This window comes from Puma concolor, chromosome C1 (genome assembly GCF_028749965.1).
Source record: "Puma concolor isolate L17-30 chromosome C1, mPumCon1.1.hap2, whole genome shotgun sequence".
Classification (NCBI taxonomy): Eukaryota; Metazoa; Chordata; class Mammalia; order Carnivora; family Felidae; genus Puma; species Puma concolor.
The window spans coordinates 44,533,875-44,558,408 of NC_141674.1; the positions used below are offsets into that span (position 1 = coordinate 44,533,875).

The 24,534-nt window shown below is 50.0% G+C and overlaps 1 protein-coding gene and 1 long non-coding RNA gene across 2 annotated transcripts in view; one reads left to right on the top strand and one right to left on the bottom strand.

The window, feature by feature from the left end:
- Window positions 1-484: 484 nt before the first annotated feature.
- The window catches only part of DHCR24 (24-dehydrocholesterol reductase), a 28,212-nt gene continuing 4,162 nt past the window's right edge, over window positions 485-24,534 (bottom strand). The window contains exons 3-9 of the mRNA XM_025935316.2: window positions 17,282-17,387; window positions 16,481-16,599; window positions 14,540-14,803; window positions 10,621-10,764; window positions 4,668-4,865; window positions 4,167-4,345; window positions 485-3,202 (exon numbers count right to left, since the gene is read on the bottom strand). Coding sequence (XP_025791101.1) covers window positions 3,049-3,202; window positions 4,167-4,345; window positions 4,668-4,865; window positions 10,621-10,764; window positions 14,540-14,803; window positions 16,481-16,599; window positions 17,282-17,387 — 1,164 coding nt within the window. The 3' untranslated portion in view covers window positions 485-3,048. The remainder of the gene's footprint in view (window positions 3,203-4,166; window positions 4,346-4,667; window positions 4,866-10,620; window positions 10,765-14,539; window positions 14,804-16,480; window positions 16,600-17,281; window positions 17,388-24,534) is intronic.
- Window positions 4,842-8,709, top strand: LOC147578028 (uncharacterized). The gene is made up of 3 exons (XR_015254718.1): window positions 4,842-5,182; window positions 5,822-5,900; window positions 8,319-8,709. It is a non-coding gene; the product is annotated as an uncharacterized LOC147578028 (long non-coding RNA).

Consider the following 24,534-nt stretch of genomic DNA (forward strand, 5'->3'; position numbering starts at 1 on the left):
TCACGTGGGAGTTCTCTCCCACTTCTCTTCGCGTCCCGATGAGCCCAGACATGAGGACACATCTGAGTGCCAGGGAGGCTGGGGAACGCAGCTCCAGCAGCTGGAAGGAAGGGGTTCCAGTGACCAAGCCAGCACTGTAGCCCAGAGCTCCCGACAACCATGTCTGACAAGCAGTCCCCTCCCTGATCTGAGCTACTATCCCTGCTCACCTGGGCCCTTCTTGCTGGTCTCCTGGCTTCCACCCTCCCCGCTGAGGTCAGAGGGATCCTACTGAAACCTATGCCAGGTCACGTTGTGACCGATGCCAAACTCGAAAACGGGTTGGAAAATCGCCTGAGACAAACTTGGCACCACCCCCGCCCCCCACACTGTCTTTCGGCCCTCATCCCCGGGCATGCAGGTCCAGAGAGGGAAATTGCCCCGGCACTTGGCCCCAGCCTGACTCCACGTTGTGGTCCCCAAAGCAAGAAACGACAAAGGCTAATTTCCAGGTAACGCTTTTATTTTTACAGCAGTAGCAGCAGCAGCAGCCACACAGCCACGGGGATGGGAAGTGTTCTAGACAGTGGGCACAGCGCCTGCAGCCAAGAGCCTGTTGGGGGACACCCGCGCCTTTCCCCTTGGTCCCCGTCATCACCGGACAAACAATAACCACACACCATGCACTGCCACGCGCATCCCCACCCCCTCCCTTCCCTTCCAGCAATATCTGATCTATGCATCCTTCCAGCCAAAAAACTCGGGGCTCTGGAGGGGAGAGGCCTATTCCTTCACTTTCCACACCCACCGCACCCCAAACCACCACACGGAGGGACAGTGATGGGACTCTGCAGGAAAGTGCCGGTAGCTAGGCTCGCCATGCTTGGAAGTCTACCCCTTTCCGGGCAAGAGATCACTGGAGCAAAACATTAACCTGAGGCTGGCGTGATCCCAAGACCTTCCCCTCCAAGCTCGTTTCCAGGGGAGGTCTGCGAAGGGCAGGATTTTGGTTATCCTAGGACTATCTATCATCTAGCATGATAGAGGCTGCTGGCATCTCTGGCCACAGTCCCAGCGGCTTAAGGATGGAGACCTCTCTAGTGAAAGGACAGAGCCTTATTTGATGGGTTACTCTGCTCGGGCAAACCATTCCTCTACAGGAAGTAGGATCATCAGCTTAGCACCGACTGGGAAGCACAGGGGCCCACATGAGAGCTAAAGCCAGAATTCACATGCTTTGCAGACACGCTGGAGAATGAGGTTTCTTATTTTTTTTTCACGTTCCGCCCCCCACCCCCCCACCCATGGGGCCAAATGGGTAAGGGGGGGTTCCCTTGCCTTCTGAGTGCCATGAACACGCCCGGCACTCACAGGACCACGCTAAGACACTTTGCAGTGTGTTGAGACTGGTTCCATCAGGATTCTGGCAACTTACAGAGACGGGACAGACACTTCCCTGCAAGCCACAGGTGCGCCTCTCTGAAAGCGACACGACAGCTGGTCTCGGACCCAAGGAAGGACCTTGAGAGACAGCCCAAGTGTTCACTTGGAGGATTTATTTCTCACCTGACCTTCCAGGGGCGCTGCAAGCACACTGTCTAAGACAGGCATGTGCTCCCACAGCAGGAGGGCCCGGCTGTAACGACAGGGTAAAATGAGGGGCCACAGCTCAGAGGCCTAAATGACCTGCCCACGGTCACATGGCTTGCTGACAAGGGAGCAGGGACTTAAAGCCAGCCCCTGCCTCTCGGGCAGTGCTCTCTCAGAAGGTCACCGCCTGGCACAGTTGGCTTAATCCCAGCTCCCCACAAGACACACTTCCTTCTCAGATTCTGGGTCCTCAGCTGAGGCCGGGCGGTTCTTCAGATGGAGGTGCATAAACAATCAAACTGTAACGAGTTGGGAAGGCCCTGGGGAGGCTCCCTTCCTTCTGGAAGGGAAACGGAGCTGATTTTCTCTGAGCTTAGGATTTGTAAGGCACTGAAATTAACTACAGCTGTGGGTGGGGGAGAACGAAGGGGGATGAGTAGTTGGAGAAATCAAGTTGATGGTCTTTCCTTCCGGCCCCACAGCGAGAATCCTCACCAAGTCTCCATTTTCCTGCTTGGTGTGGTCCACCCCTGACCCCCCACCGCATGCCGCAGAGCAGCGTGGATGCACCCCCACCGTGACTAGGCACGCTCTGGGGACCAGATGAGACATGGAGGGTTGAGGAGCCAAGGATGGGCCCGGGATCTCCGGACCCAGTTCAGAGCAGGAGCCACTCGCTCCACCTGGGCTAGGGCAGGAGTCCGTGCTGTCTTCTCTGAGGACAAGGTCCTCTCTGAGACGTGGGGGGTGGCTGGGATGGGCCCGCAAGCCTAAGCGGGAAGGGGCAAGGGGCAGGGCATTACTAAGGGCGGCAGAGGGAACTTTGGACTGGGACCTTTGGCACAGCACATCTTGGGCCTGCCTGCCCCATCTGTTGCCCTCCCAAGAGCCCAGGGGGAGAGAGGAGCCTTCCTTCTCTCAGCGCGGAGTGCTTCTGGCTGACTGAAGCACCCGCAGTCCAGCTCTGGGGCATCCCTTCAACCCTTCCAGCCAAACCTGTGCCCAGGTGACCTCGCACGGAGCCTTCCTGGACCCGGCGCTGAATCCGGAGCTCGCCGGTCAGATGAGGTGCTGAACGGGAAGCCATAGTAACCGCCGCTACAAGTATCCAGCACCTCCGAGGAGACAGGCGCTCGACCTGGATGACTGTGGCCTGCAGGCGGGTACTGTTGCCCCCTTTCAACGGGCAAAGAGCTAGGTTTAGAGGGGTTGGGTGACTTGCCCGGAGTCACACAGCTAATGAGTGCCGGAACTGGGAACTGGACTCAGGTATGTCTGACTCCGGAGCCCACGTCCTTTGCACGCCACTCGGCCGCCCCTGGGAGCCGCTGGGGTGGTCCGGGTGAGATCTCTGGAGGGGTTTCTTTCTGGAAGGGTGGATCTGGGAGGGCCGGCAAGCTTGCCTGAAGAGAAGATGCCTCCTGCACCTGGGGGAGGGGGCCCACCCACATGTCTGTGTCTCTCGGGGCCGGCCCCTGCTCAGTGCCTGGCGGCCTTGCAGATCTTGTCGTACACCTCGGGGAAGGCATCCTGGCACCCGAGCCGCTCCCGCAGCCTGTGATACAGGGAGCCGTCGAACATCTCCCAGAACTCCTCCCGGCTCATGTAGCAGTCGGCATACAGCATCTGGAACCTGCAGAGCACAGGAGGGGAGGCTGCAGGGAGGGGAAAAGGACCCGCGGGACCCCAGCTGTCCCCCACGCATCACATGCCTTGTGGCGCGGGAAGTACTCATGGAGGATCTCTCGTTCAACCCCCCTACCGAGCTGGTGGTGGAGGGCGGCACAGGGAAGCTCGCCCCCATTTTGCCGAGGGGGCCGCTGGGCTGCCTTCTTTTCATTTTTTTTTTTTTTTTTATTGACTGCCCATATGTAAAGGGTACAACTTGACTCAGTGTGACATTTGTATACAACCTTGAAACTGTCACCTCAGTCCAGCCCATGACCACGGGCCATCACCTCCAAAACTTTCCTCATGCCCCTGTGCCGTCCGTCACCCCCACTGACCCAGGCAGAGCTGCTTTCTGTCCCCATGGATTCTGGACTTTCGTGTAAATGCAATCATACAAGTCTCCTTTATCCTGGTTTTTGTCTTGAGTGTGTGTGTGTGTGTGTGTGTGTGTGTGTTTCCCAATCAGCTAATTATTTTGAGATGTGTCCGTGTTCAAGGCATCAGGCGTTTGTTCCAGGCCAGTTTCTGAGCAATGCCGTCCAGGGCCCGGCGTGGCTTTCAAGTCATGAACCCCTCCCTCCTCAGCTGTGCTCTTCCGACCCGGAGCAGCAGCCCCGAACCTATCTAAAACCACAGCGTCATCTGCTCTGGCAGGGGGAGCAGGGTGATGGTGGGGCTCTGGCCCGAGCAGCTGGGGGACGCTGGTGTGTTCATGGGAGGAGGAGTGGAGGAAGAAGGGTGAGAACCCCTGCAATCCCACCTCTGTACTTTCGCGAGGTGCTTCCCGAACCAAGGCTGCTGGGGCCTCACGCTCGCTAGGCAGCCAGCCGGTCTGGCCCCGGGACTGATCACCGTGGCCCTTGCTCTACACCCCTGTGGCAGCACTCTGGGGCCGGAGGAAATGCACCACCCTCTGGGCCACTCACCCATGCACGCTTCGGACGAACTTCTCCAACTGCCGCATGCAGGACCTGGCTTCAAAGTGCTTCACCCGCGGCTCCCCATAGGCTCCAATGTCAACATAAAGCTCTGCCTCATCTCCCTTGGGGTGCACCAGGCCCGGCTGGCTGGGCAGGATGAACGGGCACAGCCAGATGGGGTAGACCTGGGTGGACCAGGGAGAGGGGCATTGGTGCTTTTTCTCCAACAGGTGACAGGCTCACGGCTGGCCCACCCCACCCCACCCCTCCCCAGGGAACCCCCTCTCTGGCTTCACTCCCAATCCCCCAGGCCGCAGCCGAGAGCACCTCCATTTCACCGCATTAGTGGACACAATGTGCTCACAGAAGTGCTCATTAGCAGCCCCCATGCCTTTGCTGAGCCATCAGGGCTCCCCATCAGGAGCCCTGAGCAGGCCCGTTTTACAGCTGGGAAAACGGAGGCCCAGAGGGCAAGCGTGCCCAGGATCAGTCCCTGCCCCGGCTCACGTGGATATCGTTGTGGAAGGTGTGCACAGCCTGCGACAGGCACTTCATGGGCACCAGCATGTCCTGCACCACGTGGTGCTGCTCGTACAGCTTGCGCAGGGTCTCTCCCTGGGTCAGCTTCAGGAGGGAGATCTTGGGAGGCACCATCCAGCCAAAGAGGTAGCGGAAGATGGGGTTGTTGCCGAAGGGGATGATGTCCTGAAAGACAAAGGCTGGCGATAGAGACAACAGGCCCACGAAGGCTGTGTCTCCATGCGTCAGGGCCAGGTCCTTGGTCCGTGCTCGGGGAAAGCGTGACAGGACACACTCCTCCAGCAGGAGGGGCACGGTGGTACCCGGGATTTGCCCAACCGGGTCTGGGTTTGATTCTCAGCTCGGACATTTACCCACTGCGACGGCCTGGGGTGGTTACTTAACCTCTCTGAGCGTTGTTTCCTTATCTGTAAAACAGGACTTGAGGGAACAACGAAATACCAACTGGAAGGCACTCAGCCCAGTGCCTGGAGCAAAATAAGGTAGTTATAATTGCTGGTTTTTTGTTGGGGTCAGAGTGGCTGGCACAGAGAGGCATTTCATAAGTGGTTGAAAAATACATGCTGTTGAACGAGAAAAGCGATATTCAGAGAGCTTAAGCAATTTCCCTGAGGTCGCACAGTCAGGGGAGGCTCTCACTGGAGTGGGCAAGGTCTGGCTCAGGGTCATCGACAAGCCCACTGGTTCACAGCATCCCCCGAGAGCCTTCTCTGACTCCTATTCAACGTGTTACCGCTCCCCACCCCTCCATGCACAAAAGCAAATTCTTCGTCACCTTTCAAGGCCAAGCTTGAGAGCTACCTCCGACCCTAGGCAGAACTAGCCACTTCTCTTCTCGTGCCTGTGGCCCTTCACAGCCTACCCCCCCAATTCGACCACACCCTGCACTGCCCACCAGCTCCTCCAGGGCTCCCACCAGCTGGCAAGCCTGCCCAGCCCCAACAGCGGAGACCTTGGCCCCCAGCTCAGTATCTTCCCCCTCCTCTTGCTCCAAGTCTGTCTTCCCAAGTGTCCTTGTCCACCTGCTACCCCATTCTTGAAGCCAAGGACATTCCTGTCCTCGTTCAACAAGTAGGAGGTTCCATGCTGGTCGCTGGGGTGATCCCTGTCCCTGTCCTCAGGTGATGAAGAGACAGGTCATGGGACTACCGTGTGGGGAGAGCTGGGACTAAAAGACGCAGGGCCCACATCAGCAGAGGGGTCAGTGGTGGCTTCCCAAAGGAAGCAGGGTGCTGAGTTTGGAGGCTGAGTGACTCCTCCCTCCTGTCCCCTGGAAGCGGCTCTCCCGCTGGCAGCCTGCTCCCATACGGGAGGGACCTGTCTGCGCTCTGCTCTGCTGTTGGGTCCCGGCACATGACACGGGAGCGCAATGTGCAGCACGGCTTTTATTGTTCCCTCGCTTGCTTTCGGAAAAGCCACACACGCCCACAGCAGAAATCCCAGCAGTCCAAAGGTCAGGCCTCCTTTCCCGTAGTCCCTCACCCCGTTTCCCCCCTTAGTCCCGAACCCACTTCCTTCCTCCCCGACCCAACTTCCTTCCCCTCCCCAAACGCAACCACCGTTAGGAATCAGAGACATCTCGTGCACAGACAAGCAGATGGGCTTAAAAAACAACAGCTCCCTGGGGAGCCCGGGGGGCTCAGTCAGGTGAAAGGCTGACTGATATCGGCTCAGGTCGTGATCTCAGGGTCGTGGGATCAAGCCCCGAGCTGGGGCTCAGCGCAGAGCCTGCTTGATTCTCTCACTCTGCCCCTCCCCCACCTCAAAATAAATAAATCAACAAATAAAGACAGCTCACAGATGGCATCTAACAGCCTCCTGCTCATCACTGTCTCCTGTGCATCAGCACACAGAGAGCCATCACACATGCTTGGTCGTGGGTGCCTAACACCGTAGTTACTGCAGGGACCCACAAACTCGGGCTCCTGGGGTAAATCTGGTCCACAAATAACATTTTACTGGGATACAACCAGGCCCATTCATTTACATATTGTCTATACGGGTAGAGGGAGCCTCTCGAGTGACCTCATGGTCCACAAAACCTAACTATTATCCGGCCGTTCACAGAGAATGTTTGCGGATCATTGCTCTCCTATATGGATGTTCCTTGATTGATTTCATCCGTTCCCTACTGATGAGCACTTAGATTATTTCCAGACTGTTCCAACGAACGTCCTTTGTATATGTATCTTTGCCCATCTGCACGTTCATTTACCTGTAAGATAAATCCCTAGAAGTGGAAAATTCTGGTTCAAAGAGTATATGCAATTTCAATTGCATTTTGCAATTGTATATTGCATATTGTATATTGTATATTGTGTATTGTATATTGCAATTTAAAGACTTTGTACCATTTTATACCCTCCCAAACAACACAAGAGAGCGCTGTTTCCCCACACTCAGGCCAAACAGCGTTCTCCCACTTCTGCCTCGCCGTCATCCTGAGGGTGACAGATGAGACTCCTGTAGTTTTGTTCCACCCCGTCTTTAACGACGAGTGGGACCCATCACCTCTCTCACGTTTAAGCGCCTTTTGTATTTTTCCCCTAAAAACAGTCCTTTGTTGCCCGCAAGGGTCAGCTAGAACCATTCCTTTCCCCAAATCTCAACCTCAGAAAAGTTCAAGTTTTAAACAGCATGCCCCGTCCCGCCCTTCTCCTTTCCCACCTGTCCGCCCCATCATTCATCTTTTCTGCCTCTGAGTGACCTCAGGTCCCGTGTCCCTGGCTTCACTCCTGGTCCCCTGCTCTTTGCCTGCCCTTGCCTTTTACCTGGGCCCAGCCTGCTACTGGCCTGTTCTGCTCTGCTGGGCCCCACTACAGATCCAGGGGGCCTGGCCTGAGCCAGGACCCCAAACCTCAAAGGCAGGCCCTGTGGCAATGACGTTCTAAGAAACATGAACAGCCAAGAACCCCATGTAACATTTCCCACTTGTGTTACTTCCCTGTATTAGCCAGCCACTTACGCCGGCTGGCAATGAGGACATAAGAGGGAAGGGAAAGGGGGGGCTGCTCAGAGTCTTCTTCCTCTTCAGTCCTTCCTTACTTGTTAGTAAGCCGCCCTGGAGTGTTCGTGGAACGTGCATGTCACCGGGAGGGGAGATAAAAATAGCTGAGTTGGTCTTGTGCAGCATTTCTACTGGTCCATTAAGAACGAAACTCATATGCATGAAGAGTTAAACGCTCTTACATTTGTACTTAAAAGATGAACAGTAAAGTCATTCCAATAATTTAAGTTAATAATTTTTCTTTACTTAGAACATTAAATAGCAAATATTTATGAAGAGAGAGACTGTGGGAGAAAAGAAAAGGCTTTATCATTTAGTGCCTTTGATGGTACTTTTCCCCTGCTTTCTGCACTGGGCCCGGCAGATCACGTAGCTGGCCTTGACCCCAGGTACTGCTGATTAACTGAGCTGGGTGACGGAAGGGCTGGCCCAGGTATGACAGGAACGGACTGGGCAGTTCAGCACCCAGGCCAGGTCACGTTTTGTTGATTAAAGGGTGGATTCAGCAAGGAGGAACTAGGGGTATAGGGCTGCCTGGAGGAGGAGGAGTTAACCTCAGGGGAGGGGGAAAAGACTTGCAGGTGACATGGTTTATTACCCCTTCTTTCTAGAAGTCCCAGCTTCTGCAATCCCACTGTCATGGACACTGTGGTGCTCTACCCAGATGCCCTGTGTGCAAATGTCCATTGTAAATCACCCATCATACAAGATTCTGCCTTTAACTTCAGGCCGGACAGCCACTGCTTAACAGCACAAAAATATAAGACAAACCTCATTATGAATTCTAACTCTGTAATCTTAAAAAACCCACAAATTCTGGGGTGCCTGGGTGGCTCAGTCGGTTGAGCGTCCGACTTCGGCTCAGGTCATGATCTCGCGGTCTCTGAGTTCGAGCCCCGTGTCGGGCTCTGTGCTGACAGCTCGGAGCCTGGAGCCTGCTTCGGATTCTGTGTCCCCCTCTCTCCCTGCCCCTCCCCCGCTCATGCTCTGTCTCTCTCTCTCTGTCAAAAGTAAATAAACATTAAAAAAAAATTTTTAAATAAAAAAAACAACCCACAAATTCTTTGCTACTCCGGTTGAGCGTGGGCTGGACTTGCTCTAACGAACAGCACGGGGCGGGGGGGGGGGACTGGCGGAGTGAGGAGACAGGTCATAATAGGCACCGAGGCCCCTGCTGCCTTGTCGTGAGGACACTCGAGCAGCCCACATGGCAAGGAACGGAGGCTTCTTGTCAACAACCGTGCGAGGGAGCCTTCTGGAAAGCAGATCTTCCATCCCTGGGCAAGCCTCCGGATGACACTTGACTGCAACCCTAAGCCAGAGCCACCCAGATCACTCCCCAATCCCTGACCCTCAGAAAGCTGTGACAGAACCAAAAATGAGAGTCATAATCTGGCAGATGTTTTAATGCTCTAAGTTTGGGGTAGTTGCTAATATACTCGATCTCTTACTGAGTTGCGTTACTTTGGAAGACCTGAGCCTCAGTCTCCCCATCTGTAAAGTGGAAAAGACCAGAGAACTCCCCCTCCCAGGGCTGTGAGGAAGATCAAGATCATGCGAGCACGGGGTCTGGCACAACGGCTAACGCGTGAGGAGCGATTACTGCACGTCACTGCTACCTCTCGGATGCCCTCCCCAGTGTCCTCTGCTGGTCCTCGTTCTCTTGTCTCTTCAATGTCCTTGCTCTTAACAAAGACACTCCCTATGGTGTCTCCCGCATTTGGCAAAACTGCCCGCCAACTGCTGGGCCTTGACACTGTCCGAGGGAGGGCTAACGGAGGTGGGGGAATCCCCGAGGCCCCCGGTCTTGATGACTCTCCATGCCTCACTCCTCCAACTTCGCACCACGGCCCCATCACATTCGGCCCGAGAGACCTATTAGAACTGACCACCTCCTCCTAGGAGACCACCGGGCTTAATTCCTTTAGGCCTGTCACCCCTGTTTAACCTAGTCACCAGGGGCTTCCAGGTGCCCCGTTACCTGTTACCTGCTACTGCAATGCAACACCCCCTTGTCTCCCAGGCCCTCCCCTGTGCTCTCGTGGTCTGACATCAGCAAAGCCCCCCCTTTCTCAATCTCTTCTCTCAATATTGTCTTCCTCTCCCTGCTCTCAGCTGGAGCCTGGCTGGCCCCTGCAGGCCTCCTCGGCGGTATCATTTCCTCTCCCACGACCATCTGGGGTGGATGGAGGTGAGGGAGGGGGCTCACACTGCTTCCTGCTGCCTCATTGGTGCTTCCCGACCGCCGTTCCTCTCCTCCAAAGGCCCTCAGCAACTTTGGTGGTAGTTGCACAAGATCATGAAGGTTCTAAATGCCACTGAATTCTATACATTAGCCTGTTTGAGGACCCGCGCTCTGGCTCTTCCTCTGCCTGGAACGCTCTCCCCCCGAGCCCTGCCTGGCTTGCCCTCCCCTGCTCGGGTCCCTGCTCACAAGTCACCCCCTGAGAGGCCTTCCTGACACCCCTGTTTCAAATGTCACTTGCTCCTCACTCCTCCATGCACAAAAGCAAATTCTCGCTCACCTTTCAAGGCCAAGCTTGACAGCCACCTCTGACCTTAGGCAGAACTAGCTGCTTCCGCTTCCTGTTCCCGCGGCCCTTCACGGTGCCAGAGTCTGTCAGCTTGGCGAGGCTGCCGTCCCTCAAGGGCGGAACAGGTGTCTGTTCTGCCAGGTACCTGGCCCCGCGCCCCACTCGGTGGCAGACGCTCGATGCCAGCCTGCTATTAAGTGAGAGCGGTCTGTTCCCCCCGGAGAGGAACGACCGTGTCGCCGTGCAACAGGGTGTCTGGTTCCCTGGGACAAAGCTGCTCTTTCCCCCAGGGAGACAGTGCGGTTGCAATGCTAGCCATCCTGGTTCCCCGCCCGGCCGGCCGGGGCAGGCCGGGACTCCTGGGAAATCCGAGCCTCACCTGGAGCTCCCAGAAGATGCTGCGGGTGTGGCGGTGGTAATAGTGTCTCAAGGGAATGTACTCCAGGCCCCCCTCGTTTGCCTTCAGGTAGTTCTCCACGTGCTTGAAGAACCAGGGCTTGTAGTAACTGCCAATGCTATTCAGCTGCAATGACAGAGGGCATCGTGTCAGCTACAGACGGGGACCGAACGCCACCAAGGGTGTGACGGTGATACCCGGCTTCGGTTCCGCACCCCTGGCCTTTTCACAGCGTTCATGTCTATCACCACCCTCGAGACTCCTGAAAACCCAGCGAGGCCGAGCGCAGCGGGTATCCTGTTAGCGGAGCGTGGTCACGCGGTGCGCCCAGGGCCTGACAGCCAGTTCCCGACAGCCTAGAGGGCTCAGCCACCCCTCCCCGCACCGGCTGCTGCCCCTCCTCGCTGGGAAAACGAAAGGGCAAACGTTGAACAACGCACGGCTCCAGGCAGGGAGCATTCTTCCCTCCCGCCAGGCTGACCCCTCGTCACCGGGTCCCGCGACCGACGGCACTGACCGTGGCACTTTCCCTGCCGCCTAGAGCGGGCCTCACGACCCTCTGGGCGCTGCGCTCCCCCAGGCAGCCCCCATCGGTGAAGGACGCTCAGAGAATGAACCTCAAGCTTTCCTGGCACCGGGGCCCGTGGCCCTCAATGCCTGAATCTCATAGGGAGCCAGTCTGCTTCAGTCCTAAATGCTTCAGGACTTCACAAGCCGTGTGCCCTGGGATGACTTAGACTCCCTGGGCCTCACCTTCTTCACCCAGGAAATGACATCCGGCCAGATGCTTTAGGAGAGAGGCAGGCTGGCAGCCCGGAAGGAGTGCCGGCTCCCGACCTGGGGCCAGACCCTGGCCCAGCCACCCGCCGTCTGACCTTGGGCAGGTCACCCTCTCAGCCTATTTCTTCACATGTAAAATGGCAGTAAAAATATAAACTCTGTGGCAGTTTTTCCGTGCTTCTTCGGAATCACACACACACACTGCCCTCGGGCCCCGGGTCAGACCACCTTCTCTAGGGGGTGGGAGAGGCATCTGAGTTTGATGGGGCGGGTGAGGTGAGATCACACCTGGCTGGGGCACAGCAAAGGGTTAGGAGAAAGCAGAGAGTAGAGGCCAGGCAGGAGGGGCAGGATGTTGCCGGGGGACCCTCAGAGAGGTAAAGGCAGGAGCAGAGGCAAGACGAGCAAGCCCCATGGTAGCTCGTGGAGGAGAAGAATCACAACAACATGCTCCGGGCAGGTGTCACTGGCACCTATGTGTTCGTTCTTTATCCCTTCCACAACCTTGCAAGGCAGAACCGTCCTCGTCTCGCTGATGAGGACACTGAGAGCCATCAAGGTTGAACAGAGCATCTGAGGCCACAGGGCTGGCAAGAGGCAGAGCAAGGACTCAACCCCTTTCCTTGTTGTACAACAAGGCCAAACCTGGGCAGCAGAGAACCTTGAATGGCGGCCTCTGGGAGTGTGAGCATTGTAAAAAAAAAAAAAAAAATCTATTAATATTTTCTCCCAATTCCAAAAGCGACGTAAACGCCTCGTGGACACTGGAAACACTGCAGAAATATGCAACTTGGAAAGAGGAGACCCCTTAGAGCCTCACCCTCCAGAGGAACCTACAAACACCACGGGGTATTCGGTTTTCTTTTCTGCGCATACACACTGATCTGTAAAAACGGGGTCATCCTGTACACTGTTTGCCAATTTGCTTGTTCTCCTTCCAACACACTGGGCGGACGCTGGGCAGGGTTCTTAGCCTCCCCGAGCCTTGCTTTCAGCACTGTATACTTCCTCCAGCAAAATGGAGCCATTACCCGCCCTGGAGTGGTTGGGAGACGAGAAGAGACAACGTGGCAAGTGCCCACCACGGCGCCCGCGCACAGGGCACAGCGGTCAACGTGAATGATGCTAAATTATAACACTGAACTAGGAGTCAGAGACCTGAATTTAAATTTGCCCCATGCTAGCTGGGTGGACTCAGAGAAGTCTCTTTCCCTCTCTGAGCCTCGTTTCTTTGTTTAGAGAAGGAATTGTACCAGATGATTTTCAGTCCTTTACAATTTTAAAATGTTTTAAATATACCGGTATAGATCAGGAGGCTGAAGAGTACCTATCCTTCGATGTACTTTCAGATGTTATTCCCTTCACAGACAAAAGATATTCATGGCTACATGAACTGAAATAAGGAAAGACTGGAAGCAACTTATTTCCAACTGTGCGGCGACGGTTTAGTAAATGACAGGGCGTTAGCTCAACACGATGTTCAACAGTCATGAAATGACCGTTTTGAAGGCAACGTAACCGCGTGGAGAAACGCGTACATCACACTAAACCAGAAAATGCCAATTTGAACAGGCGATCACAGCTGAGGACAAACAAACTGGAAAACCGGACAAAGAGATGTTCTAACCTCGAACGTGACCCGAAGGCTGCAAAATAAAACGAGATGCTATTTTTAACCCTATCAGATTGGCCAAAATGAAGGCGCGATCCTATCCAGTGCTGGCAAGGTGGGGGAAAGGCACTCTCACACGCCGTCACCAGAAGCGGACAGAAGCACAACTTTCCTGAAGGACTGTTTGCTTGTAGCTGTCAGTATTTAATATGCTCAAACCCTTAAGTCAGGAATTCCAAATTTTGGACTCAGTCCCACAGAGCTGCTTGCACAAGAGGCCAAGGAGAGATGGTAGAGAATCTTTGATGCAATCTTATTTGTAAGAGCAAAACACTTGAAGCAGGATAAATGTTCATCGCTGAGCAATGGGTTGGGTCAAATATTTACACGCAATCGCGGGACACCATGGCATGAAAGGAGGGCACGTTCACCTGCACACGTGCACACACCTTGAAGAATGTTCAGGGATGGGGCGCCTGCGTGGCTCAGTCGGTTGAGCGTTGCACTCGTGATTTCGGCTCAGGTCGTGATCTCATGGTTTGTGAGTTTAAGCCCTGAGTCGGGCCCTGCACTGTTAGTGCAGAGGATTCTGTCTGCTTAGGATTCTCTCTCTATCCTTCTCTCTCTGCCCCTCCCCTGTGCACTCTCTCTTTCTCTCTCTCAAAAAAAAAAAAAAAAAAAAAAGAATGCACAGTGTTACAAGTAGTTGCTCTGGGAGTGAGCCTGGGGTAAAGAGACCCACTTTAACTTTTCCTTTTTCTTTATACACTTCAATATTGTTATGGGTAGAATAAACATATTCTAGACAGGTTGGGTCTTTTCCTTCCTTTCACTCATTTACACGTTCCAAGTCTCTCAGGAATACAAATCCCGAAAAAGCTGCTATTAAAAATTATACATTAAACGGCTATCAATCCAGATTCCGAGGCATCAAATCCATCCTTCAAATCTTGGTTCTGCATTTGGGGGATGTTTACATGACTTCTCGGAGCCTCGGTTTCCTCATGTATACAGTGCGGTTGCAGTGAAGATAAAGGTTACACCTATCAAGAGACACGCACGTATCTGGCAGGGGGTCAGGGCAGAGTAAATGGATGCTTCCATCCCTCAGACAGCTCTGACTTTAATTTTTTTTTTTTACATTTATTTATTTTTGAGAGACAGAGACAGAATGAGCGGGGGAGGGACAGAGAGCGAGGGAGATCCAGAATGTGAAGCAGGCCCCAGGCTCCGAGCTGTCAGCACAGAGCCCGACACGAGGCTCGAACTCACGAACCGTGAGGTCGTGACCCGAGCCGAAGTCGGACGCTTAACTGACTGAGCCACCCAGGGGCCCCAGACAGCTCTGACTTTAGATCTCAGGGTCCAAACCCCAGGTGGGCTGACCAAGGCCACAGCCTCAAAGAATGTGCTGCCAGGGTCAGGGTGGGGGAAGAGGCTCAGCCCCAGCCCACCCAGGCCTTCCTTCTCCCCAGGCCTTGGTCCTTGGCAGCTGACACCCTGGCCTACCTTGCTGGGCTCTGCCTCGTCTGTCATGACCCCTGTCATGATGACGGCCTCATCCAGGGAGTAGAGCAGTCCTTCCACGAAGTGGTTCTCCGGCCGCTGGGACTCACGGGCGAACTTGTCACAGATAGCCTCCAGGCCACGCACTGGCTCAAACCTCAGCTTGACGTACTTCTTGGCGGGGATGATGCGGATCTCGGCAGCCACCAGGAAGCCCAGGGTCCCACAGGACCACGGCACAGCGTAGAACAGGTCTGAGTTTTCCGACTGGGAGTCAGAGTCAACACATGCTGAGAGGGTGAATCCCCGGACCCCGCACCGTGGCACACAGGCAACGGGGTGCAAAGGACCCAGGGCCTCGGCTAAGTTCCTGCTGTCACTATCTCATCGTGTGAACCCGAGTAAGGAGCCCAGAAACATCAAAATGGGCCATTCCTCAAACCTACAAGGCTTTCTCAGTCCATTAGCTGTGAAATCCAACCTTCTCCTACCCCACCCCCCAGCCCCGCCCTGGCAGCCCAGAGCACTCACATTCCCACTTGAACAGTAAGGAAAGTGAGGCTCTAAGAAGTGGCAGGGCTTCTTCCCATGTGACCCGAGGCATCCCACAAGTCAGCACAGGGATGCCAGGGCTCAGGCAGGGTCACCTAAGTCCCGACCCAGCGTTCTTCCCGCAAGACCTCATCTGGTTCTGCCATCCGCTTCTAACCTTATCATTTCTCGTTTCGGTATTTGTCTTGGAGACTTCTCATCTGGTCCTTCTAATTCAGATTCTTTGATTTTAACAAAGCGCTTTTTGGAAACGTCTAGCTTTGGCTGGCCCTTACCCAAGAGGACAGTCCCGTGTGGTCACTGCGCATGCTGTATGCACTTGGTGCGGGCGGGGTGGGGTGCGCTGGGGCAGGGGACTGGAGCGGGGGAGCTCGGCAGCAGGCTGGCAGAAGTCTCTGGAACAGTGGAAGTGGGCCATCTGGGCCCCCACCTCACTACACTGTCAGACAGCAGCTGTAATAACTGGGTATCTGCCAGGTACCCAGCCTCTACATTAGGAGCTTCACATCTGGCATCTATCATCTCCTCCTGATGATGCATTTGTCAGGTGAGGAAAATGGGCCTCAGAGAAGGGGAGCGATTCTCGAATGTCTGTCTCCTTTCTCTGCTGGTAATAAACAGGTTGGAAGGCTGGGCCCAGGCAAGTGTTTCAGAAAACGTGCTGAATTGGTGTGAATCCTTGTCTAAGACCGGTGCTCTCAAGCCTGCCCCGGACTCTCTTCTGTGGGACCACCGACCCTGGTCACTCTCTGAACCATCTTCCTTTAAAGAGTCACTCTGTCCCTACCATCCAGGGGCCCCTTTGATAGGCTCGGCAATCTGAGTTTGTTTAAAGTCTCAATCCTGTCCCGCTCATTAGGGTAAAACACCTTAAATGTTTGCATCCCACTCTGGGCAGAATTATCTTTTATTTTTTCCAAACCACCCCTCTTGCCACTTTTAGTTACACCTCACAGCATATGGCATAGAGCTTTGTGGCTCAGGCCTGACTTCCCTGAGAGAGGCAGAACGGAGTGATAAATTGTTAAGGGCATTGATCTGGGCGCCTGATATTCTGGGTTTGAATCCCAGCTGTGTGGGATTTCCTCGCTGTGTGTCCCAGGAAGGTTTATCAACCTCTTTGTGTTTTAGTTTCCTATCTATAAGATGTGGCTAATAATATTACCTCAGGAAGTTATCGAAGGATTAGATGGCTTAATACGTATGAAACATTTATAATAGTATTTGAGCACGTGTAAGGGGTTATATCAATCTTTGTGATTATTATGAATACAGACCCAGACCGAACAGGTGTGTTTGAAGGGAAGCATCCCCAGGGTCCCTCCCTCCCCAACCCCCGGACCCTTGATGCCCAGGGCAGGCTGGTGGGATGTCCCCCGTCTCTGAACTCACCGGTGTGCATCGCACAAAGCTACCGTCAGCCAGGACCAGCTCGTAGGCGGTGCAGATGTGTTGGAACAGACCGTACTTGTGCGATGATGACTCAATGCCCGTGCCCATGATCAAGCCCCCTGCAGAGACACGTGTGTTAGCCAGGCAGAGCTGTGGGGTGCAGGTTCAAGGGGGATTGGGTAAAGGGCACTTCATGGGAGCTGGGGTTGCTCACAGCACAAGGGAGACGTGAGAGGGCTGGCTGCTTGGGATAGATTTCCCATCTCTTTGGATCTGGAGAGGAGAGGGAAGGAGGAGCTAGGACAGGACCTGAGGGCTTTCCCAGCGTAGGGGAACGGACATGAGAGCCTGTCAAAGGCGTTCACACCCTCACCTCTGGCCAGACCCAGCTTAGAAAACCATGTTCATTCATCTTAAGAGAGACCTTGATGAAAAGGGGGGTTGTCTGGGTGGCAGGATGCCATGCTCTGTGGGAATAGTTACAGGAGCTAAAGGTGTTTGCCCTGGAAAGGAAAAGCTTTGGGGATCATGAATCCTGAGGAAGAAGAGAGGGACTAGACTTATTGTGTTCACTCTACAAGGCAGAACTGGAATAACGGACATGAGTCACAGGGACGCATATTTGCACCAGAGAGGAGAAGGTGCTGCCTAATAACCTGAGCTGCTCAGAGATGGAAAGGTAGGCAGTGAACGCCCTGCCTTTGGCGCTAGGTGGACAGAGGTGGTGGCTTCTGTCATGGATGGAATAGTGGCGGCCCCTGAACCAACACGGTGCCTCAGCTCTGACCCTACAGTCCTCACCCACTGTGAGGTCATCCAGCTCGGGCAACACAGGCAGGGTCCAGCCAATGGAAGTCAGCAGGGCAGTCACCTGACCCATGGTCACCAAGGGTTCCACACGGACAATCTGTTGACACAAGAAGAGAGACCCTGGGTCACAAGGAGGCTGCAAGGGCTACTGGGGGCTTCTCCACACAGAAGGTGTCATCCCAAACCTTCTCACACAATCACACAGGATTTCTACATGCCGTTTATGGCCTCTTTCTAGAATATGCCACTAGCTTTCGCTACAGTGAATGGGGTTTCTGGTGCTGGGTTTGCTAGTGTTTAATCTCGTCCTTTCAAATATCGTTACACTTAATACTTAGATTATTTTTCTTTGAGATTATAGAAGTGCTCATTTATTTGAAAGAAACCGCATATATGATAAAGACAAAAATCATCCATCCTACTTCTTCGTGTCATCCTAGCTATCAGTGTTAATACTGGAGTGTATTTACTTTCAGTCTTTTCCCACAGCATGTATGGCTATTTTGCATGTCGTAATACAACGCACACATAACACACAAATTCAGGCACGCATACACATATTTTTCTGCTTTGCTTTTTAAAATTTGACACTATGACCATCATCCCTTGCCATTAAGTATTCTTGGAAAACACAATTTTTAATAGACACATTAACATGCCAACGTGTACTTCTGCTTCTAGTCCAGATGGAGCAACAGGGACCAGATTTACCCTGCTGCCTGAAAGCAGGAAACAGACAAAATAAGCAAAACGAGAGTTTCAACATCGTGGACATTGGGCAATGACGTTAATGACCCCTGGGAGGCAGGAAACAAAGGGAGCCCTGTGAACGCCCAGCCTAATTCCCTGGAATCAGGCAGTGCAGGGAGGGGAAAGGCAGCGGAGCCCAGTGAACTCTGTGTTGAGAGCCGCAGAAGACCAAGGTGAATTGAGTTTGCAGGACAGAGCACCGGAGGGGAGAACTGCACAGAGAAAATTTCGAAGAACCGCAAAGGATGCCCACCGAGCGTTCAGTGAAGTATGATCAGTGCATACACGTAAGGAAGTTACCTGAGGCTGAGGCTCGGGAAAGTGGCAACAATGCCAAGGGCTCGCCCAGGGAAGGAAGGAATATCTGTTCTCACAAGGCAGACTGGAGAACCTCAGGGTTCATAAGGCAATGGGGAGAGTATGACCTTGCCTCAGCAATGGGGAAGAACTATCCTTAGATTACCCGCTGCTTTGACCCCACCTGAAAAATCAAGACCCAAGAGGATCAAACTATTTCCCAGTAACATAGCTGTGTCCCAGAACAAAGCTCAAGAAGTGTTACAGGAACACAAAAATATTCAGCACCCAACAAGGTAAAATTCACAATGTCTAGAACCCAGTCGAAGTTTACCAGGTATGCAAAGAGGCAGGAGGATTTGACTCATAAAAGGAGGAAAATCAATCAATCAATCAATCAATCTGTTTTGATAAAATAGGCCCAGATTTGGCAGAGATATTACAATTAGCAAACAAGAACATTAAAATAATTGTTATAAACCAGTAATTATATTACTATATTTCCTATATTCAAAAAATTAAGTAGAGATGTTAAAAAGACAGTAAAAAGATCCTAATCAAACTTCTAGAAATGAAAACAACATCGGAGATGAAAGATACACTGGCTGGGATCAACAGCAAAGTAGACACTGCAGGAAAAAAGAGCAGTGCACTCAAGGACACAGCAATTCGAACTCTCCTAAAGGAAACACCCAAAGAAAAATTTTTTTACAATGTTTACAGTGTATCAGTGAGCTGAGCCCTGGAACAACGTTAAGAGGTCTCATAGATGTGTGACAGTCCTCAAAGGAGAGCAGGAGACAGAAAAAAACACTTGAAGAAATAATGACCCCCACATTTTCCAAATTTGGTGAAAATTATAATGGATCCCAAGCACAAGAATTAGGAAAAAAAACTATACCAAGGGGCATCATAATAAAATTGCTCTAATGATAAAATCTTGGAAGCAGCCAGAAATAAAAAAGACATGTTCCACGCAGAGGAACAAAGATTAGGATGAGAGGTTGCTTTGTGCAAACAATGCAGGAAAGAAGACAGTGAAGCATCTTTAACTTACAGTGAAAAAAAACCCCTATCAGCCTAGAATTTCATACCCAGTGAAAACAACTTTCAAAAATGAAGGCAACCTAAAATGTGTTAGGATGGATTATCAAAAAACAAAACAAACAAAAACCCGGAAAATAACACGTGATGGTGAAGATGTGGAGAAATTGAAACCCTGGTGTACCGTTGGTGGGAACGCAAAATGGTATAGCTGCTGTGGAAAACAGTATGACAGGTCCTCAAAAAAGATTAAACATAGAATTACCATACAATCCAGCAATCCCACTTTTGGCTATATACCTGAAAGAATTGAATGCAGGACTTGAAAACGTATTTGTACATCCCCATTCCTAGTGGCATGATTCACAATAGCTAAAACATGGGAACAACCCAATGTCCATCAACAGATTAATGGATAAGCAAAATGTGGTGTTTGTGTGTGTGTGTGTATATATATATATACACACACACACAATGAAATATTGTTCACCCTTTAAAAGGAAGAAAATTCTGCAATATGCTATAAGATGAATGAACCTTAAGGACATTACGCCAAGCAAAATAGATAGGCACAAAAAAACAAATACTGTATGATTCCACTTATGAAGTACACTGAGTAGCCAAAATCACAAAGATAGAATTTGTTCAGTGTACTCTGAAAAACAGTTAAGATGACTGTGGCGCCTGGCGGGCTCAGTCTGTGGAGCATGTGACTCTTGATCTCAGGGTCGTGAGTTCAAGACCCATATTGGGCATGGAGCCTACTTAAAAAATATGGTTTGGCAACTGGGTGGGTCTGCTGGTTAAGCGTCTGCCTTGATTTCAGCTCAGGGGCGTGAGATCAAGCCCTGCAGTGGGCTCCATGTTGGGCATGGAACCTGCTTAAGATTCTCTCTCTCCCTCTCTCTGCCCCTCTCCCCACCGACAACAAAATAGGTCAAGATGAGAAATTTTATGTTATATGTAGTTCCCCAAAATAAAAAAGAAATGTAAAGGAAATGAAGGCAAAAACAAGAAAAATATTTTCAGACATTACCATAGCTGAAAGCTTCGTCACCAGCAAAATCACCATACAAGAAATGTTGAAGGAATTCCTTCAGGCAGAAAGAAAAATGAAACCAGATGGAAACACGAGGCAATGAAGAAATGGTAACTACATCGGTAAGTATGTAAGATTTTTTTCTTATTATTCATATTTCTTCGAAAGATAACAGACTTTTAAATAACAGTGGGGTTTACAACATATAAAAGTATGACAACGATAGCACAAAGGTGGAAAGAAGAGAACCGGAAGTACTTTAATGTTAAAGACCCTTACAATACACATGACATAGGATGCTATCATTTGAAGGTAGACTGGGATAAGTGAAGTGCAAACTATAAATCCTAAAACAACCGCCAAAAGAACAAAACATAAAGTTACAGGTAAGCCAACCAAAGAGTTAAAACAGGATTACAAAAATGATTCCATAATCCAAATGAAGGCAAAAAAAAAAAAAAAAAAAAAAAGGGAACAAAGAACAAAGGGACAAATAGAAGACAAAGAACAAGGTGACAGATTTAAATCAAACCTTATTGATAATGGCATTAAATAAAAATGGCTTTAACGTCTCAGTTAAAAGGCAGAGATTGTCAGATCGGATTAAAAAGCAGTATCTAACTATATGTTGCCTGCAAGGAACACGCTTTAAATATAAGTGGACACCATGCCACCACTAGTCAAGAGAGAGATGAAATGACTTTATTAATCATATCAGATAAAGTAGATCTCAAAGAAGGTAACTAGGAATAAAATGAGTCATTTCCTAATGATAAAGGGATTCATCAAGAGGACATAAATCATTCAATCAAGAGGACATAAAAATCCTAAACATTTATATACCTATTAGCAGAGCTTCAAAATACATGAAGCAAAACCTGATGGAGCTCTAAGAGAACTAAATCCACAATCACAGGCAGAGATTTCAATATCTCTCTTTCAATAATTGACAGCACAGAGAGAAAATTTGTAAGAATATAGAAAACTTGGAACAACAAACTTGAATCAACAAACTTGACCTAACTGACATGCCACCCTAAAGAGCAGAATATGTGTTAAAAAAAATGCACATGGAACATTTACCAAGATAGCCCATATTCTGGGCAATAAAGTAAGTCTCAGTAAGATGAAAAGGATTCTAATCATATAAAGTATGTTTTCTAACCATAACCGAATTAAATTAGGAATCGGTAATAGAAAGATCTCTGGGAAATTCCCAAATATTTGGAAACTGAATAACATGCTTCTAAATAACCCATGAGTGAAAGCAGTATCAAAAGGAAAACCAGGGATGCCTGGGTGGCTCAGTCGGTTGAGTGTCTGGCCCTTGATCTCAGCTCAGGTCATAATCCCAGGGTCATGGGACTGAGCCCCACGTCAGACTCTGCACTGAGCATGGAGCCTGCTTAACATTTTCTTTCCCTCTCTCTCTGCTTCTCGTCTGTGCACACACTCACTCTCTCTCTTAAAAAAAAGAAAAAAGAGAAACCAGAAAGTATTTTGAACTAAATGAATGTGAAGAGATTCAAAATTTGTGGGATTGTTTTAAAACTGTGCTTAGGGGGAAAATTTATAGCACTAAACATCTATATTAGAAAAAAAGGCCTAAATCAATTACCTCAGCTTTCAACTTAAAAAAACTAGACCAAATTAAGTGTAAAATTAAATGCAAAGTAAGTAAAAGAAAGGAATTAAGAAAGATCAAAGCAGAAGTCAATGAAATAGAAAACAAACAAACCAAAAGTAGAGAAAAATCAATGAAACCGAAGCTACTTCTGTGAGAAGATCAGTATAGTTGACTAACCTCTAGCTAGACTGGTCGGGAAGAAGAGAAGAGTCACAAATGACCAATATCAGGAATGAAACATGTGGCATCACTACAGATTCTACAGGTGTTCAAAAGACAGTAGGGGAGTATCATGAATAACCTAATGTCAATTCATTATACAACTTGAAATAGACAAACAGCTTTAGAGACACAAACTACCAAGCTCACCAAGAAGAAACAAACTGAAGAGTCATAGTGCTATTATAAATTTTTATTTTGTAGATAAAAACTTGCTCACAAAGAAAAATCCAGGCCCAGATGGTTTCACTGTTAATTCTACTAATTACTGCATGAAGAAATAATACCAATTTTATACAAACACCTCCAGAAAAATGAAAAGGAAGGAGTACTCCCAACTCATTCTTAGGGACTTATTATAAAGCGACAGCAATTGAGACTGTATGGTATTGGCATACAGATGGGCAAACAGATCAACAGAACAGAAGATTCTAGAAACAGACCTACGTATATGAAAAATGATTTTCAACAAAGGAGCAAAGCCAATTCAGTGGAGAAAAGATTATCTCTTCAACAAAAGGGGCTAGAACAACAGGAAATCCACATACAAAAAAATATTTTTTCACCCACATTTGATACCATATGCAAAAATTAACTCCAAATGGATCAAGGTCTTAAATGTAAAACAGAAAACTGTAATACTTCTAGAAGAAAACATAGGACTAGGGCAAGACTTCTTAAATAAGACATCACAAATACAACCTATGAAAGAAATGAATATACTGAACTCCAAAGTTAACTCTGGTTTTCAAAAGAAGTCAAAAACTGGAGAAAATATTTGCAAATTGTGTATCTGATGAAGGACTTGTTTCTAGAATATATAATAGGAAAGCAACCCAATAAAAAGACTCAACCTAAGATTTGAACAGGCACTTCACCAAAAAAGATACACAAATGGCAAGTATGCACATGGAAAGATGCCCATCGTCAGTCATTAGGAAAATGGAAGTTAAACCACAACGAGCTACCACTACAGACCCATTAGGATTAAGACCAACCACACCAAGTTTATGATGATGTGGAGCCACTGGAACGCTCGTGGGAATGTGAAATGCGACAACCGCTTTAGAAAACAATTTAACCATTTCTTAAAAAGTTAACCATACTCCCATCATAGGATCCACCTATCCCACTTCCAAGTATTTACCCAAAAGAAAGTATAGGTCCATATAGAGACTGTACACAAATGCTCCTAGCCACTCGGTAATAGCCCCAAACTGGAAACAACCCAAATGTCCATCGATAAGTGAATGGGTAAACAAACTGTGATCTACATAAACAATGGAATACTACTCATCAGTAAAACAGAACGCACTTCTGATACTTGCTTCAACATGGATGTATCTCAAAATTACTATGCTGAGTGAGGGGCACCTGAGTGGCTCAGTTGGTTGAGTGTCTGACTTCGGCTCAGGTCATGATCTCCTGGTTTGTGGGTTTGAGCCCCGAGTCAGGCTCTGTGCTGACAGCCTGGAGCCTGGAGCCTGCTTCAGACTCTGTGTCTCCCTCTCTCTGCCCCTCCCCCCCCCCTCAAAAATAAATAATCATTAAAAAAAAATTATGCTGAGTGAAAGTTGTCAGACAAAATAAAAAAGAGTACCTAATGCCTGATGCCATTTATATGAAACTCGACATACAAACTAATGATACAAAGCAGGCCATTATTTGCCTAGGAATGTGGGGGGAAGAGGCAGGTAGGGGGCTAAACAAGGGATTCCCAAGGGGCACAAGGAAACTTCTGGGGGCAATGGGTATGTTCATTGTCTTGATTGTGCATACATATGCCAAAATTTATTGTCATGGGACACCTGTGCACTATTTCATATCAAGTATATATCAATACAGCTGCTTAGGAAAAAAAGAAAAGACACAGGGACATTAAGCAACATGGCCAAGGCCTCACAACAAAATGCCATAGTGTGGATACACCATATCTAATAACTCCCTACTACTAGGGTATTGTGTGATCTTCCATTAGAAATAAAATTGTGACAGAAAGAGAAGGAGGGAGGGAGGGAAAGAGAGAGAAAGAAAGAGAGAGAAAGGAAAGAAGGAAGGAAGTAAAGAAAAGAAAAAAGTAAAGGAAAGAAAAGAGAGAGGGAGAAAGAGAAGAAGCAAAGGAAGGAAGGTAGGAAGGAAGGAAGAAGTGATACAATCCCCCTGTGCTGTCTTTGATTTAGACTTATTTCCTTTTTCCTTATGCCAGGTTTCAAGAAAAACCATTGGACAGAACAAAGATTAAGCACATGTCTAAGTCTATTAACAAGT